Source organism: Heloderma suspectum, chromosome 2, assembly GCF_057233095.1.
Source record: "Heloderma suspectum isolate Gila_16-S chromosome 2, 16-S_ref, whole genome shotgun sequence".
Classification (NCBI taxonomy): Eukaryota; Metazoa; Chordata; class Lepidosauria; order Squamata; family Helodermatidae; genus Heloderma; species Heloderma suspectum.
In genome coordinates this window covers 322,135,709-322,154,709 of record NC_139459.1, presented here as the reverse complement: position 1 = coordinate 322,154,709, position 19,001 = coordinate 322,135,709, and the positions used below count along the sequence as shown (strand labels likewise).

General features: G+C 42.3%; 1 protein-coding gene across 2 annotated transcripts in view; it reads left to right on the top strand.

The window, feature by feature from the left end:
• The window catches only part of GXYLT2 (glucoside xylosyltransferase 2), a 45,448-nt gene extending 27,143 nt beyond the window's left edge, over positions 1-18,305 (top strand). The window contains exons 4-8 of one of the 2 annotated variants that reach the window (XM_084840347.1): positions 4,906-5,157; positions 7,098-7,221; positions 7,985-8,157; positions 8,256-8,321; positions 9,244-18,305. In XM_084840347.1, coding sequence (XP_084696473.1) covers positions 4,906-5,157; positions 7,098-7,221; positions 7,985-8,157; positions 8,256-8,321; positions 9,244-9,426 — 798 coding nt within the window. In that variant the 3' untranslated portion in view covers positions 9,427-18,305. The remainder of the gene's footprint in view (positions 1-4,905; positions 5,158-7,097; positions 7,222-7,984; positions 8,158-8,255; positions 8,322-9,243) is intronic. The other variant, XM_084840348.1, reaches the window with a different exon arrangement.
• The last annotated feature ends 696 nt before the right edge of the window (positions 18,306-19,001 follow it).

The window sequence follows — 19,001 nt, the reverse complement described above, 5'->3', positions numbered from 1 at the left end:
GGAGCATGGTTTCTGGACTCTAAGGTCGGAGCCCTGATCCTGGACCCCGGAAATCCCCAGACGCTGTCCATGGGATGTAGGATTGTGCCCTTAATAAGCTTATTTATTATATTTGGGTGGATTAAAAATAGAATAAATAAATATTAATGTTCTGACACATGTAATGTGCCACTTTCTTACACTCTCACAACACAATGTGTTTCTTATTATGGAGCCCTTCAGGTGACAACCCTATTCTTTTATTTATAGCATTTTTAACCTGCTCTTTAGCCAAAAAAGGCTCCCAGAGAAGTTTTCATAAAATCAATAAAACAAGACAGTCCTGGCCCACAAACTTGCCAATGAAAAGGCATGACACCAAGGAAAAAGGGATGGGGAGGGAAGAGGGAATAAACAAACCCAGGCACCAGTTGTTAAATAGTAGTGCTTATAATGACAAGCTGGAATGGAAACTGTTCAGTGAGAGGAGGAGCCTGATGACGCTGCGCTTTCAGCAGAGTTGCTGGAATGGTTCTGCTTCTCCTCTCCCTCTGCTGCAGCTTGATGGAATTACCAGCCCATAGTCATAATACAGAAAGATGAGAGTGAATCCTGTTCAGGTACAACTTTTAAATGACAAGCAGCTCTCTGTCGCAGATTGGTTTCCAGTGCCTGGAGGAAAAGCATGTTCCTGTACTTTTAATAGCTTCACGACCTGGAGATGTGCCTCGCTCTCATGACAAGGGAAGTGACACCTATTAAACATCATGCCTCTATTAAAGTCACAAGAGCTTCCCATTTTGATCAGGAGCAAGGAACTATTGTCACAAGGTTATATAACTTTTAGCAGAATAGAAGGATCTTAAGAGTTTCTTAGTTCAAACTTCAGCTTGACCATATTTTGATTAACTGGGTATAGCTCATAAATAACTCACAAAGAGTTTGGCCTAATAAATCCATACTGACACTTCTCTCCCCAAATACCTAGCCTTAAGTGTAGTGTTAATCCAAGACTGTTCTGACCTCACGATTTAGTTCATTTTATATGGGGGTGGGGGGAAAGTTGGCATTGAAAGGGGTCACGATAAATGTCTCTCATTACTTCCCTTGTAGCATCCTAGATTCCACTGCAATGATACATATGCATTGGAGGGACCGGGAATGAATCAATGGAAAATAATAAAGGCAAAAAAGCTGTGAAGAAGTGCAATGTAAAGTCAGAGATATCAGAGGCAAAAGTGCCACCTTTGTCATAAGTGGAGTAAAGGCCAATTTTTTAAGTGGAAATATTTTGCAGAAAAATGTCTATATGGAGGAGTAGCCTATTCCACCAACAGTACATTTTGGCTAGTCCTAAGAACCACAGGAAAAAAAACCCCTCAGAAATGCCACCCTTTGCTTATTAAATAGATTATTATTGGAATATTTTCAAAAAAAAATTAGGGACCGCGGTGGCTTAGTGGTTAAGATGCTGAACTGCAGACTGGAAGGTCAGCAGTTCGAGACCCGAGTGCTGCGTGACGGAGTGAGCTCCCGTCTTCAGTCCCAGCTCCTGCCAACCTAGCAGTTTGAAAGCAAGAAATTGCAAGTAGATAAATAGGCACCGCTTTGGCGGGAAAGGTAACAGCGTTCTGTGCACCTCGGTGTTCAGTCATGCCGGCCACATGACCACAGAAGCGTCTTCGGACAGCGCTGGCTCTTCGGCTTAGAAACGGGGATGAGCACCGCACCCTAGAGTCGGACACAACTGGTTGGGGACACCTTTACCTTTTTATTTTCAAAATGTTTTATCTGGAGTAGGTTGTATAAATGAATACTTTATTATGCAATCCAGACTAACTTCCAATAAAGCAGATATGAATTATGGCTTATTTCATTTATCGGGGGTTTTTTTAGTTGTCAGCTTGGACAATAAGATTATGACCACCTAATTGCCCAAACAGGGAAGCTATTAAATTTGAGATTCAACTACTGAGACGTCAAATGACAAAATTCAGATTTGGCATTCAAGATTTTTTTCTCTGCTGTATATGTCCCATGACATGGAAAATGCAATCATCTATCTTATCCGTGCTATTTTTATGGCCAATTTAAAGGTGTATGTGGTTTCAAGGGTCACATTTGTATCCTTCCAATCCTGGAAGGATCATCTTCTTCCAAGGTGATCAGGGCCATACATGGGATTATGTGTCTGTCTGTCCCCCTCTCTCTCCCCCCCCCCCCCGTTCCCAATCAAAGGACTGGGGTTGGGGTGGGGAGAATGGGAGACTTGACCAAGGCCTAGTGGACTTTATAGCAGCGTGGGAATTTCAGTCTGGATTTCTCACAGCTGAGCTACTGTGTGGCTCTCTAATAGAATAATTTACGGAAGACGGTAAACAAAGGGAGAGATTTCCTGTAACAATAGAAGGAAAGTAAAATAGGAAAGAGGCACTCAGCTACGTTTGAAGAAATATTGAGACCTACTTGAGTGTTTTTTATGAAATTACTGAAATTATGAATGGATACTTACATAACTAGATGGCCACAAGAGGGCACACTGTGAACAAGAATGGACAGGCGCATCATCGCGCTGCTCCTCTTTATATATTGACACTGAGATAACTAGTAAATCACCCACAGAGATCCATCTGGCATTACAGTTTTGTCCAGCAGTTCAAAAGTGAACAGATTGGGGAAGGGGCCCAGTTCAGTCACAGAGCATATACTGTGTATGCAGATGGTCTTGGGGTCAGTTCCTGACATGTCTACACGAAGGATCTTAGGGTGCAATTCTATGCGTGTTTAGATAGGGGAAAAGTCCTACAACTCCTGGCGTTCCCCAGCCAGCACTGCTGGGAGTTATAGGACTTTTTTTCTGACTGGCGGGGGAATGCTGGGAGTTGTAGGACTTTTTCCTGTCTAAACATGCAAAGGATTGCATGAAAGACTTGTGCCTGAGACTTTGGAGAGCCACTCCCAGTTGGAGTAGATGGCAGTGGGCTAGATGCTGATCACAGTATCATTTTGCTCATTCTTGTTTCCCTGTGTCCTTGTCTAGACATGTCGAATCATGGACACATATTAGGATCTTTAACCAAAGATTATGGTGTACTGCACCAGGAATCGGGGTACCTAGATCATGGTGGGTAAAAGCAAGGAGACAACAACCAGTGTTTAGAGTAAACAAATACATGCCTTATTAGCTAATCCTGCAGGGTCAGCTTGGAAGGAGAACAAGAGAGAGAGCGAGAAGACACAGATTGAGAGAAAGATAGTTAGATTGCAGATCATACCTGTTACCTATTCCTAGGGGATAGAAGGGGGCTTGTCTACAGGGGTCTGCTGTGATCTGGTAGTTCGTCTTGAGGACTAGAGCACTGGGAATGCGTAGGTCATCCCTTATGAATTAACACTAGGTGAAATTGCCAGGGCTGGCCCTTAGGTAACTGGTTGCAATACATTATCTATAAAACATCCAGGGAAATGACAGTGATGAAAGGCAGATGGTTGGCTGTTCCCTCGTGGGTACAGATCTTAACCCAAACAGAAACCTGGGTTCTCCTTGAGCTCCATAAGATGGTGCAAAGGTCAAGTGTATTGGCCAATAGGAAGGGCAAGAACTTCTTTGCTATTTAAAGGAGGAATGAAGCAAGCGCAGGAGACAAATTAACTTAGAGGCAGGTAGAAGAACTAACCATTTCAAACCTAAGATTCCTTTTTAAAACCTTAGTTTTGGGGAGGGGCCTTCCTTAATATCAAAGGAAAAGGAAAGGACTTTCCTGTTTGATTTCCCACCATGTTAGTTCAAAAAGGTGCAAAGTGCAAGTGGGGGCATTTTGGGGGTGTAGGTTCCTAGCCTTGACTGGTGCTAATGGGTATGAATGGATGACTAAGTACCTATGATGTATTTACTGGTGGCTTTTCCAATGGTTCCTGCATGGCTCTGCATTAGGAACTGAGCCGGGAGTAAGGCATCTGTATATTCCAGAGATCTCTCATCCACTACATAGGTAGAAAGAGTAGCTCTTATGTGCAGTCTATGTTAATGGAGGCCAGATAATGACCACTGCTGCTTTCTTGTTCTGACTGCCTAAACCTCAGCTCAGTATAGCTTTCTGAGCAAAAATTGAGATTTTGGAGTGAAAGTGCTAGGGAGAGACTAAAAATGGCAGTGAGGCGAAGCCTATTGGTAACATTCTCCTTCAGAGGTTCAGACCACACTTTTGTTTCTGGCCACCTAGCAAGGATCTACTTAGGGATAATTCACGTGAGCAGATTAGGCAAGACAAGATCACAGTCTTCAGAAGGCCACCTGGAAGTCTGAAAACTTTTATCATATGGCATCTCCCCCCCCCCCCATGATGTCCTTTTCCAGGCTTCTGCTCTTGCAAATGATGGCATAATCACCATTTTGTGATTAAGTAGAGCAAGGCTGTTAGTTAGTTATATGAGCTGCTCCCATCAGTATGTTCCTGCTGCTGGTCTTGTGCTTCAGCAATTAGTTTTTTAAAACTCTGTTTTTATTGTTAATAGTATTTTACTGCTACAACTTAATTTTAATGATGTGATTCTTTTTTAATGTTATTAATATTACTTGTTAGCTATTTTTGGAAGTTTTTTTAACTGAAAGACATGGTATAAATATTATAAATAAAAATCAACATGCATTCTTGTTGGCACCCCCACTCCATTCCCTATCCTTCTGTTCCCCCATCCTCTTGAGTGTCATGACATGGTAATAATTTCAGTTTGCCCAGTAGACCCTGAAGTATTTATATTGCACATCTCTTTACAGAATAGAAAGTTAGGTCAAAGGTTATACTCTCTTGTCTCTTGCAAAATATACACAGTGTAATTGAGTTCTTGGCCTGTAGTTTGTCTGCTTTGGTCTATAGTGTGTTGTGTTTCCCCCCTTTCTGTTCCAACTCCTGGCCATCATCAAAGATGATTTTAAAAGATGTGGATTCCCTTCTGTATGTGGACACAGATGTCCTGTTCTTGAGACCCATTGATGACATCTGGGGCTTTCTGAGAGCATTCAACTCCACACAGCTAGCTGCAATGGCGCCAGAACACGAAATACCAAAGATTGGCTGGTACAGTCGGTTTGCTCGCCACCCGTATTACGGAACGACTGGGGTCAATTCTGGGGTCATGCTGATGAATTTAACCCGTATAAGAAATGCCCAGTTCAAGGTAAGATTTGTGTTTTATTTGTTTTGGGAAAGAAATGGCTTTCTCATCCCGTCAGCTCAGGATTGGTTTTCACTCATTTCTGGGTGCTCTTATAAAGCTTCCTCGGTCCAGATAGGTTTAGCTCATTTTTATACAGATGAGCTCCACACATCACAAAAAGCAACCTGGACAGTTGTCTTCTGAGAAATATGTACTGACCACCAGAATCAATCAGTTCTCAAATTGCTACTTCCCAGAATCGAATAGCTAAGAAATAGTTCACTTGGGCTGGCTGGGTGTTGTGTGAAACGATCATCATCATGGGTCTTCAGGTGCTATCACAGTAAGGACATCATCAGTGTAGCCTTTGTCTGGCAGCGTATTGATAGTGATGTGTTTCACATCTCCCTGTTCCCCTGATTAGGCAAATGAACAATGTATTCTCAAGTCCCAGGACCTTATGTGGCTTCAGATCTTATTCATAGATCCCCATCCCCACCCCCCAACCACTCCAGAAGCTTTAAATGTGACCATAGCACTAAGATGTGCATTGTACAGATGATCCCTGTACATAGGAAGCTATGTTAGTCCATGTCAGACTATTTGCCCATCTAGCCCAGAATTGTCTGCTCTGATTGGCAGCTGCTCTCTAGGGTCTGAGGCAGAGGGTCTTTCCTATCACCTGCTTGCTACCTGATCCTTTTAAATGGAGATGGCAGGGATTGAACCTGCAACCTTCTGCATGAAAAGCATGTGCTCTTCCACTGAGTTACGTTCCTTCCCCCACCTGGGGTCAGAAAATGGAGCCAGGAGAAGTGGAGCCCGGGAAGATTCTGGCAGGAAGGGGTGCATCCTGAAGGACTTTGACAGCTCAGAAGCAGAGTTTAGTGGGCTAGGGAGGTGGAAGGGCCAAAGTAGAACCTGGGAAGGCTGGAGTGGATCAGGCCAGAGCCACACAGAACTACTTGTCCAGGTCAGTCTATTTGTCCTTCTAGTCCAGTATTATCTGCTCTGGCAGCAGCATTCCAGGGCCTCAAGCTGAAGTCTTCCCCATCCCCTACTGCCTAATCCTTTTGGCTGGAAGAAAGCAGGGATTGAACCTGTGGCCTTGACCACTGAGCTGTGCTCTCTTCCTATGGAACCATTAAAGCTTTCGTGAAATGGCAGAGCCTCAGTGGAGGGTTGGGGGGGGGGGGGGCTAGGGCCAGCTGCTGAGCCTCTGTCTTTTTCCCACCCAGTGTGGGGCTAGAGTTCTTACTTAGGAAGTGGCATCATGAATGGAGAAAAATAAAAGGGAGTCAAAGTGATGACATGCTAATATTTAAATAAATAAGAGGAGTAAGTAGGTGTACTATGTTCAGTCTGTTGTATTTTAAATCTCTGCATTGCTGCTAGGTTTTATTTTTGGTTTGTATTTTTATACTGTAGTTTTAAACTTGTACATTTGATATTGTATTTTATGATGTACTTCGTAGTTTTAATTGTTGTGAACCGCCCAGAGAGCTTCAGCTAGTGGGCGGTATAGAAATATAATAAATAAATAAGCAAGCAGTGTCACAGTATATATGCAAATGTGGATACAAATTGGGTGCACACTAAGAGGAGGCTGAATTAAACCATGCTTCTGAGCAATCTTGGATTTGGCAGTCCTAAGTGGTCATCCAAATATGTAGTCACGTGAATTTTCAGTTGATTATGCAGAATCGCCGTGTCTGAAGAGAGGAGTTACATGCAAGTTGCCTGCACAACATTCCTTCATAGGTTCCCTGTGTAGGGGTGCTGATCCTGTGCCACCAGCTAAGCACGGAAGTGACCACCAGACCATCCTGTCCAAAGCAGCTCTTCCTTTCTACGTTCTTTGGTTCTAGGCACCCAGCAGGGCTGCAATCACCATTGCTATTCTTTCCTCCTGCTATGATTTCTACTAGTTCTACTTTTTATTGTTTATCCCTATCTTTCAGAACAGCATGATACCAGCAGGCTTGACATGGGAAGAGATGCTTTACCCTTTATACCAAAAGTACAAAAACTACATTACATGGGGAGACCAAGACTTGCTCAATATTATTTTTTACTTTAATCCAGGTACATAATGCACAAACTCTCTATGTATATATTATAGACATATGTGTATATATTATAATCTGTTCTTTTTTATGTCTCCTTTGAATATGTGATAGAGAGTGGTATGTAAACTTTCCCCACCTGGTGCACACACCCCGCACAATTTTTGAAACTTCTGCATGGGCTGCCAGTATTAAAGATGATAATAGATTACGACTTAGGTGTTCACCACTTAAAATTGTTCTGCATGTGAGACGTAACCAAGTGGGGAGCTGGTAGCCCTCATGTGGCTGGAGCCCACTGACAAAGGATTACTGTGCTACTACAGAGAGGCAAGAGGGCATTTTAATCCTCATTTTTCTGTGTAGGTGGAGCCATGTTGGCTGGGGCTGATGAGAGACTTAGTCCAAAACATCTGGAGGAATCCAAGTTGGGGAAGGGTGCTTTAGGAAACAAATCAGAATCATTAACCATTGTTTGAATTTGGCATTTCCCTAAACCAGTTATTCGAAAATTGCCTAATTCTGATAACCCTTCTATCCTTCCTTTCCCCAAAACCATAACCTCAAATCCTGTAACCAGAAAAAATTATCAGAATTAAATATATGCAAATCTGTTTCTAATTTGTATAGTTTTTCTTTTTACAGATTTCTGATTATATTTGCAGGTTTTGTGTTTAGTGCCAAATTCTAGGCATCTCTTAGTGGTTAGTAATTTCTTTGTGCTGTGTGAAGTCATTTTTCCTTCTTCTGCATTTTTCTAAAACTCAAATTGGGTTTTTTAGAATGTCTCTACCTGTTTCCTTGTCAATGGAACTACCGGCCAGATCACTGCATGTATGGCAGTAACTGCAAAGGAGCAGAGGAAGAAGGCATTTCCATTCTCCATGGGAACAGGGGTGTCTACCATGACGATAAACAGCCTACGTTTAAAGCGCTATATGAAGTGATACGTGATGTAAGTGTTGCCATGCCATAGGGCAAAGCCTTCTGTAGTGTTATTATGTGATATTGTGCATCTTGTTATACTACATTTATATCCATCTTTCTTCCAAGGAGCCTGAAGCACCATACATGATCTTTTATCCTCACAACCTTTTAAGATCACAACAACACTTTGAGGTAGGTTAGGCTTAGAGAAAGTGACTGGCTCAAGATTACCCAGTCAGTTTCATGGCAGAGTGGGGATTTGAACCTGGGACTCTCTGTTCCTGGGCTGGCATTCTAACCACTACACTGCATTGGCCCTCACAGTGTTTGGGAACATTCTAACTGCAGTACAGCCCAGTGATCTGACAAGCACCAACTTGCTGACTCAGATTCACAACAGAACAGCCCAAACTCAGTTCAGAATCTGCAACAGCAGCTTGCTTGAGATGGCGCCATTCTGTCCTAACGTTTAAATACTGTTGTGGCAGAAAGGAAGGAGGAATGGAATGAGTGTTGCAAGCTATTGACAGCCAATACTGCTAGTGGGGAGAGAAAATCAGATGAAGGTGAATGACCAGAGAGAGCCCATAATTTGGTGGCAGAGTGCATGCTTTGTGTATATAAGATCTATCTAGGGTAGAGATGTGAAGGCCTGGAAAAACTCCAGAAAAAGTCATCGTCCCCCCAAATAAGGAAGATGCACAAAAAAAGTCCCTGAAAAAATTGGTTTTTTCCCAACTTTTTCTGGGTTTTTTCCCCCAAGCCATCACATCTCCAACCTAGTGTCTCAAATAGTAAATTTGGTAAAGGCCCTTCCCTAAGATCCAGGAGAGGCACTGTTGGTCAGACCATTCTGGGCTAGATGGATTCAGCATAAGTCTCTCCCTTTAGGAGAAGCTAACTCTACAGACAATCAGGCTGCCCAAGAGACAGGCACATCAGCCGAATATATTGACATTGATTTACCACCGTATGGTACAAACGTGATTCTGTAAGATTGGAAGGTTCAACACTTCAAAGAAACTGGATTGCTGTGAACTTCAAACCTATTTTTAAACTAATTCAGTAACAAATATAATGGATTTATCTGTCTTTTTATTTTTTTCCTCTTTAGTTTTCCTTTGAAGACAATCTCTTCCAATCAATGTACTACCCTCTCCAGTCAAAATTCCTCGATACAGTACACACTTTATGTGGGCGAATTCCACAAGTTTTCCTGAAACAAATTGAGAGAACTGTGAAGAAGGCATATGAAAGTCGGGTGATTGTCAATGTTGGGGCCAACTTCAGATTTTAATCAGATATCTTTTGATTGGTTTTCTTCTTTTTATCCAGCCCTCTTGAGTCATATTAACTAAAGGGATTATGACTGTTTTAGACTGCAGTCCTATACCCATTTAGCTGGGAGTAAGCCATATTGAACTCACTTCGGGTTATACATGTGTAGCAGGATTGTACGGACAGCTGCAGCTTAAGCAAAATTGCAAGGGTGTTGTTTTTGTCTGGTCTAATGGTGTGCACAAAGTTAATGGGCAATACTGTCTCTGGCTCCTGCTCATTCTGTTGTGTCAGCAGGACCCACCACTGGTGGAACAGAGATAACGCTTCCTAAAGTAACCCAGAAACTAGTGGAAATGCTTGTTTCCAGATCAGGACAGGTCAGCGGAGCTCCCTTCTGCAAGTTCTCTGACCTGCCCCTTTCTGGAAACGAGCATTTCCACTTGTTTCTGGTTGCTGTACGAACAGCATTCTCCCTGTTGTGCTGGCAGTGGGTCCCAACGGCAGCACAGGATACTGCCCTAGTGCGATGATAATGAAAGTGGATATGGGTGAACATGTTAAGAGTTTCTTCAGAAGCTGCCTGAATTCTTTGGAAATAATTCTCTTGTTTGGCGATTACAGGGCCCTGAGTCTGGACAACTCCCACTGAAATAAAGGGTCTTCAGAGTGAATAGAAATTAATTTAGTACATTAGGCAATTATTGTTAAGTTTCAGCTGCCCAGGAAAATGAATAGCTTGAAGTGAGTAGAGACAGATATTGGGTGAACTCTGAATTTTGCTGGGAAATTCTGTGAGAAGCCACTGTCATCTTCGAAGTCATTCTTTGTACTTGAAAATAATGGTGCTGATTATGCTTACAAGGGTCACTTAAGTTTTAAATGACAGAGGAGGAAAATTCATAACTTCTTCTCATTTAACGCACTCCCATTGCCCTTAATGTTTACTTTTTACATGTTAATAGCATGTTGGATCTTGGGACTAGAATCTGAAGAAGTGCCCATGTGAGTCAAACATTGGTAAGCTAGCAGAGTAGCACCTGAGCTAGCCACAGGAAAAGTGGTTTGCAGCGGAAGTAGTACCACTATGGTAATCTATTAATTGAGCATTAATTAGGATCATTGTGTAGGCTACTTGCTTTGAGACAAAGGTGACACTGAGGGAAATTCATCATGGTTGCATTACACTGCCAATTTAAAGACAAGGCTATCAATCCTTGCTATAGCAACAGGGAAGGGATGCTGCTGCTGCTGTAAAAGTGCACTTAGGTTGCACTTTGAGAGCACAACCCACCTGGAACTCCTCTGCAAGTCCCGTTGCAACTGGGAACTGCGTGAGATACAGACCTGGTTTATACATAACGTCTGTTCACGGGGTAAACAAGCCATGAGTTGGTGGGGCTGCGCAGGAGTGAGTGCACTGCCTCTTACCTGCTTGTCACTTCTGCTTTGCATCAGCTTGCCAAAAAAACCCAGGAACACCACATTCGTGGCTTGGTAGTCATGATGTCTGAACCCAGGATTCTTGGTTGTTGAAGATTAAACAACTCAGAGTTTGAACCCAGCAACAAACCATGGGTTCAAACTCTGGGTTGTTTAATCCTCAGCAAACAGAGTGCCAGATTCAGATGTCACAACTAACAACTGAGGAACAGGGCGTTCTTGGGTTGTTTGGGCAAGCTGATGCAAAGCTGCAAGCACGGGAGGCAGCATGCCCGCTCGCTCTCAGCTCTGACAACCCATGGTTCAAACAAACCATGGGTTGTCATTACATGCCAAAGGGGTTCTTGTATAGTGATCTGACTACAGGTATGTTATCTCCACTTTAAACAAAAAGATGTGTCGTCTTATGTAGGGATTTTTATGCCCAGTTGTGTCAGTGCACTTCCAATATTGCACCATATGTTTTATACCATTTAAAAAATAATGATTATAAGCTGTGGCGTCAGTGGCAAGTGGTTACCTGCCCTCTCCCCATTTCTCATCAAGCGATTGTCCGAAATGAGACCTATGGCGTATGTGAGGCGCACTTTTAAATTGAGAGCAGCCTGAATGCTTTGAACTGTACTTCTTCTTCCCACTACCAACTAGTAGCAATTGCTGCTCTATGCACAGCAATCATGCCATGCCGCTGAGACATACAGAGGCTGAGACCACCTGCCTGTACTTGTCACTTTTGACATGCCAAAACCAAAAAAATCTCCATGAGACACGTTTGTCCTCAGAAGTGTATTATGTATTCCAGTCTGAATTTACAGAACCTCAGGGATTTTGGACACAAGCACCCTGATCTGGCAATCATCTTCCACTCACAAAACCTCCAATGGGATTCCTTTGCATTTTGTTTTAAAAGGAGCAAATTCACTCCTCTGTCTTGCATGCACAGAATCCTGTTTTGGAATGTCCTGTGCATGAGTAACAAATGAATCCTCTGCAGACTGGTGGAGTAAATCTGCTAATCTGTCTTCAGATATGCAAAGTATCATGCATGTGGAAATGGCCATAGCAGCAATGCAGAAAGGCTAGTCAGCCTGTGTTCCCAGGTGGACTGTGCACATCTTAACGCAGGGGTGAAAGTTAGATTTGCAGGAGCTTATTCATAGAATCAGAATAGTAGGGTTTGAAGGGGCCTATAAGACCATCGAGTCCAACCCCCTGCTCAGTGCAGTAATCCAAGTCAAAGCATCCCTGACAGATGGCTGTCCAGCCTCATCTTGAACGCCTCCAGTGTGGGAGAGCCCACCACCTCCCTAGGTCATTGGTTCCATTGTCATATTGCTCTAACAGTCACAAAGTTTTTCCTGAGGTTCAGCCGGAATCCAGCTTCCTGTAACTTGAGCCCATTATTCCATGTCCTGCACTCTGGGGTGATCGAGAAGAGATCCTGGCCTTCCTCTCTGTGACAACCTTTCAAGTACTTAAAGAGTGCTATCATATCTCCCCTCCATCTTCTCCAGGCTAAACATGCCCGGTTCTTTCAGTCTGTCTTCATAGGGCTTTGTTTCCAGTCCCCTGATCATCTTTGTTGCCCTCCTCTGAACCCTCTCCAGTTTGTCTACATCCTTCTTCAAGTGTGGTGAAATCATGAGAACTGGACACAGTACTCCAGATGAGGCCTAACCAGTGCTGAGTAGAGGGGAACTAGTACTTCATGTGATTTGGAAGCTATACTTCCAATAATGCAGCCCAAAAGAGCATTGGCCTTTTTTTGCAGCCACATCACATTGTTGGCTCATATTCAGCTTGTGATCGACAACAATTCCAAGATCCTTCTCGCTTGTAGTATTGTTGAGCCACATATCCCCCATCTTGTAACTGTGCATTTCATTTCTTTTTCCTAGGTGCAGAACTTGGCATTTATCCCTATTAAATGTCGTTCTGTTGTTTTCTGACCAGCGCTCCAGCCTATCAAGATCACTTTGAATTTTGTTTCTGTTTTGTTTCCAGGGTATTAGCTATCCCACCCAACTTTGTGTCACCTGCAAATATGATCAGCATTCCCTGCACCTCCTCCTCCAAGTCATTAATACAAATGTTGGAGAGCACTGGGCCCAGGACTGAGCCCTGCGGTACCCCGCTCGTTACCTCTCCCCAGCTTGAGAAGATCCCATTGATAAGCACGCTCTTAAGTTCGATTCTGTAGCCAACTGTGGATCCACCTGATAGTTGTTTCATCTAGCCCACTTTGAGCTACTTTGCTCATCAGGATATCATGTGGCACTATGTTGAAAGACTTTGCTGAAGTCGATAGCCTTGTAGGCCCCTTCCAACCCTACTATTCTATGACTATTCTATGAGGTATATTCTGTCCACAGCATTCCCACAGTCAACAAGGGAGGTTACCTGATCAAAACATGAGATCAGATTCGTCTGGCAGGATTTGTTCTTGACAAATCCATGTTGGCTTCGAGTAATCACTGCATTGTTTTCAAGGTGCTTACAGACTGCTTTATAATCTCCTCCAGAATTTTCCCAGGGATTGATGTCAGACTGACTGGTCTGTAGTTCCCAGGTTCCTCCTTTTTGCCCTTTTTGAAGTTAGGGACAACATTAGCCCTCCTCCAATCATCTGGCACTTCACCCGTCCTCCATGATTTCTCAAAGATAATAGACAGTGGCTGCTCACCTCTTCAGATCTGGAAGAGGTGAGCAACTAGTCTTCAGGGGCTCATTTATACAGGCATTTCGCTTAAAGTACCTCTAGCCTTGGTAAGTCTCTGGCAAGGATTTTTGCGTAGCCCAACCATCGCTAGCAGATGAAACTTCAGTTTTGCATGGGGGAGCATTTCCATGACCAAAAGTGCTAAAGCAGCCTTTTCCAGCCTGGCACCCTCCAGGCGTCTTTGATGACAGCTCCCATCATCCTCAGTGGCTCTGGTGGCTGTGGATGATGGGATTTGTAGTTCTCCAGGTTGGAGGTGGCTGCACCAAAGTACCACCAGTAGTAAAGGAACAAGCGGTGGTCATAGTGCATAGCACAACAGTGTTAATAAGTATCAGTGTTTCCGCTGAGTAGTATTATCTTCTGTAATTTCAATTTATTACCTCCTGTGGGAGAGAAAAGAGAACAACTTTTCTCCCTGCCAATATTTACACGACCAAGGAGAACAGCAGCCACTGTTGCTGCTATTTCTTTGGCACGAGTGGGTAGGATTGCATATAGAGAATCAAGTAGACTCTTGGCTCTAAAGTCTCATTAGCTAGTTGTTAAGGTGACATGGGACTCTTTGGTCATGATGCAGTACAGAGTTAAGTGCCCTTAAATCCATTAATCTCAGCAAGCTTAAGTATGCTTATATCTGTGAAGGATTGTGCCCTTTGTCGTGTTTGCTGAAACAGATTAACAAACAGCCACTCTTCTGAAATGAGCCCCGTGTAGGTGTTAGGAACAGGAGCGAGGACTCGCTATGTAATAATAATTCCATTCCTGAGAGAAAATAATTCAGAATGCTGTCTTTGATAAAAATATGAATCTGTTGTTCCATCTCTGGAATCTGAGAAGCAGAATATCTGCTGGTAAATTGAGAATATATTCTATTCTTGGCAGCGTTCCTTGCCTTTAATAATATCTGTGCCGTAGGGAGAACTGAAGCGACCGCCACATCTCTCTCATTGCCGTACAGTCTAGTGAAAATTGCTGCGCCTTTGGACCTTCTCCCTGCCTCAGAACACTTATATTCATGTGGAGAATAGTGTAATAACTCTGCTCCCAATGTTAGCTTGAGAAGAATAAGGACACACCTCCTCAACTGTAGTATGGAAACTTGAGGGGCTGTACAGATGGAGCAGCCTTTGTGGGTTGACTTGTTGATACCTGAAAACGGCCTTTAAGGTGTTTTCAGTGTTGGCTAAGTGACAGTAAATAGATGAAAAAAGCCTTTAAGTACACATGAAGTATTTTTAAAAAACACACTGTTCAGGTGTGTAGATGCCACAGTGTGAATAAAGTTAAGTGAACGCATAGATTGTACTAGGAAAGTGTATCAGGCTAGTGATACTAAAAGAGTAAAGGCAAAACAGAAAGGAATGTCACCTCGCCATATCCCTCTTTGTGGTTTAATATGATTTTTCTAGGCCCAAAAGCCTAAACTACCCTATTTGCACTCATTTTTTAAATTGAAATCCCACGCGATCCACTCTTACTGTGTAAGTGTTCAGATTATCTGCAGTAACAGTGGATAGGAAGATTCACTCTCCTTCCTGATGTTAGTGGCGGGGGGGGGGGGGTGTTCCTTGACAGGCATCAAAAAGTCAAATAAACCTGCAGAGGAGCCAGCTCAGTTCAGATCATAATCTTGGAAGGGACCAAAAGGCCATCAAATATAATCCCCTCTCCCAAAATTATCTCCCTACCACCCCTTCCCATTGACCAATGTATGAAAATAGTCCATGCATTGGATTAAGGCACAATCTGCATAATTGTTTATGCGTTTTTCAAAAAGAGAAAAATAATCCTATGTTAGCTGCTTCCTTGTGGAGTGTGCTTCTGTGTGTAGGATTCAAGCTGTGCTGTAAGAAGTGTGAAAATGTAATGTCATAAGGTTAGTATGCAGGTTTCTTTTGGAGATGTCTGATGTAGCAGTTGGTTCCAGAACAAATTCAGAATTTGTGCAGCTTCTTTTTGAAATAGATGTTTCTGTTATTCTTTTTATATTATATTTTATGTTGCATTTCATATATCAAGCTGTCTGTTTGACGCCCAAGAGCCTTCCCAGGTCTCAGAAGAAATCTCTGAAATGAACCTGGATTTGTTCTCCAAATTCTGAAACTTGCCATGTTTTAAGGTGACTAGATGTCTTTTGCAGAGAGGGAACTGTAGAATTTCTACTGTTAACTACTCCATACATGAACCTAGCATTTGGTATTTGGGCCAGTCAGGCAGATTTATGGTAAGCTGAGCCCAAAGCCCAGAGATGAGGACAGGTGTGAAACTTGATCTGAAACCAAGCGACTGATCTGGTCCCATACCTTCTCTTTCCAGAGTCAAACTTGTTGTCCTTTTTGTGTATTCAAAGCTCCTATCCAGAAGTTGAGTTCTAGTTATAGTAAACTAAAAGGCGTGGGTTCCTACATAATGAAGGAAGCAAAGGACTTGACTTTGTTGTAGAAGAAAGCATAATCTCTCATAGTGCTTGATATGTTTACAGAAGTTGCAATGTTGTTTGTTGTTTTTAGACTTTTTTAACAAGGAAACTTTTTTTCAATGCTTCTTTCTGATATATGAAGGATTTGGTTTAACATTAAAAACCTTTCTGCACAATATTAATGGAATTATGCAAGAAAACATTTTCAGTGTACATTGTATTTTGTGTGTGTATTGTTGGTGGGGATAGACTGTAAAGCTCTTAAAGAAATTTTTAAAGCAATTATATAAATACATGTACTTTTTAAATCCTTTGCCCATTTAGCATAGCCATTTATACTTTGCTACAACTTTCAGCACTATATCACATTTCATTTTTAACAGTAGTTTGTTTTTCAACATACATACGTATATGTGCCGTACCCATTGCTGATGTCTTTAAAAATAGCTATCACTTATAAAATATTGGACATATATAAACCTTTCTGTCATCTTCCTCATCCATATGTAGTATTATATTCTGAAGTAGCATAAGGTCACCAGAAGGGTATTTTCTACTATTGTGACTTAGAAGGAAGAAAGGCAGTCAGAATAACTACAGACCAATGTAGAATCAAGTCACAAGATTGGGGCATTTAGGGCGAATGTATCCATCTAGTTAAACCTTCTTGTGGATGGTCCTATGATGGAGCTACACTCTAATCACTTTGTCACCTACCTCCCTATTAGCCATTGTGTTGTAATAAGATTGCTGTGCAATCAATGAATGAGTGGCAAAACACACAGATGCTCACTTGAGGAGAAGCTCAGTGGTAAACCACATATGTTACATGTAAAAAGTCTCGGGATTGATCCCTGGCTTCTCCAGCTGAAAGGATTTCAAGTGACACCTTGGAGAGCTGCTGATCAACGGTCTGACTAGGCTAGGTCAGGTTTATAAGTTAATATTTGCCAGGGCCAGCCCAAGATGTTTTGCCTCCTGAGGCAAAAGACAAGATGTCCCACCCACCCACCGCCCATTCCATGTACAAAAGCCAACTAGACAGACTGGCATAGGGACAGCATCTTCCACTGCACCTGAGGGCAGAAGACTAGCTTAGGGGCGGGCCATATGGCGCACACACAGCACAGTCCTACAACACCCTAACCTCACCCCCAGCATCTGGTGCCTGAGGCAGCTGCCTCACTCTGCCTAATGGTAGGGCCGGCTCTGATCATTGTACTCCTCTGGCTGCAAAGAACATAAAATTCAACCAGCATGTGGCACACGTGATGTAAACTGGCCACTACTCTTGAAATCATACCTATGGGGAAATCATTCAAGTCCCAACCCTAAGCATACTTATGTATGCAAATTTACTTGAATTCATTTGGTGCCATGTGCTTGTTGGAGGACGATCCTGTGCAGAATTAGGCATGCCTAAGTGTGGATTTCAAGCTTAGGTGTGCCTAACTGTGCATCGAATCAGGATACAAGTGTGCTGGATTTCAGCAATTGTCTGATCCTTCACTCAAATGATTCAAGGTTAAGAGATCTTACCAAGAGCAGACGAAGCTTTGAAGAGATCCTATCAAGAGCAAATGAATCACACATTAAGTGTGGAAATAGCTACCTTGAGCTCAATGGCATTTCTCCCATAGTCAAATTGCTTTAGTCTATCAGGCTAGAATCTTTATGTTCTTGCTGGATTCCAAACCCCAAAACGCCAGTTAATGCAGGTTTGCCAAGCAAAGATTCACATTTTCCCCATTGTTCTGGTGTAAAACACAACATCTAAAGAATTGTGCTTCACTCTTAAATCCTGAACATTTTACATAAAAAAATATGACCTATATGTCAATAGGACGTCTGAGCAATGTGTTCAGGAATCAGAGTTTTGTTGTGAGGCCTAACATAAACTTAAGCACAAAAACTTGAAAGCAAGTTTCAATGAAGCATTTCCTCAAATATACTTGCTGAGAAGAACTGAAATATTCAAGGTGTTATATCCCCCACCCCCCTTTAGCCCCTGTCAGTGGTTAGTCCACTAATGGTCTGGTCCTGTGTAGCTATATGAGTACATGTTGCAAAATGATACAGATTTTGATACAAGTGGAAAGTGAAAAATGGAAATTGCTTTGTCTGTGTGTCGCTATATAAGTGTTAATATGTCTGTGAGGAATTGCAATCAATGTCACGTCACTTAAGTGTCTTGTATATTTTTATTTGACAAGTGCACCAAAATGTTTATAGCTCCTAAGGAGGTAATTACAGTGCATTTCAAAGTCATTTGCAGTTTTAGGCGTACTGTGTAAATAAATGAACATTTGAGCAAATCTCATGTTTGAGTAGTCTTGGTTTTTCTAGAATAAATTATAAGCCCTTTTCTGATTATCTGATAAACTGGCTGCATATACGCAGACAAGAACACAATTTTCCTAGCCAGAAATAAATATGTCCCTTAAATGGGGATTTCATTAGGGACTGCTTATTGATTTTAGTTGGTATTGCCTAAAAAAAAACGTTATTTTTTTAGTATTAAGGATATAAAGCGATCTATGCAGTACAAACATATTAAAATTTCAGGAAATTTTGAATCTATGGGGGGAAAACTGGGTTGAGGGGGATTTTTGTGGGGAAGTGAAATTTGGGGTGGGGAGTGTAGTGTGCGTGTGTGTGTGTGTGTGTGCGCGCGCGCGTGCGTGTGTGTGTGTAGTCTTCACAGATCTAAAGTCACTTTGTTACTTTAGGACAGCCTTCCCCAAACTGGTGCCCTCCAAATGTTTTGGACTTCTCCATCCAGCGTGGCCAGTGATCAGGAATGCTGGGAGTTGTAGTCTAAAACATCTGGAGGTCACCAGGTGGGAGGAAGTTGTTTTAGGAACATAAAATGTAAGTATAACCTGGTTATCATAAAAATCAAACATTAAAAGTAACCCAGTTACTAAATTTGTAATTATTGTCTGAATAAAATATACTTCTAAATTTAATATAACCAAATATGATAATTTTATGAGCAAACCAAGTTATA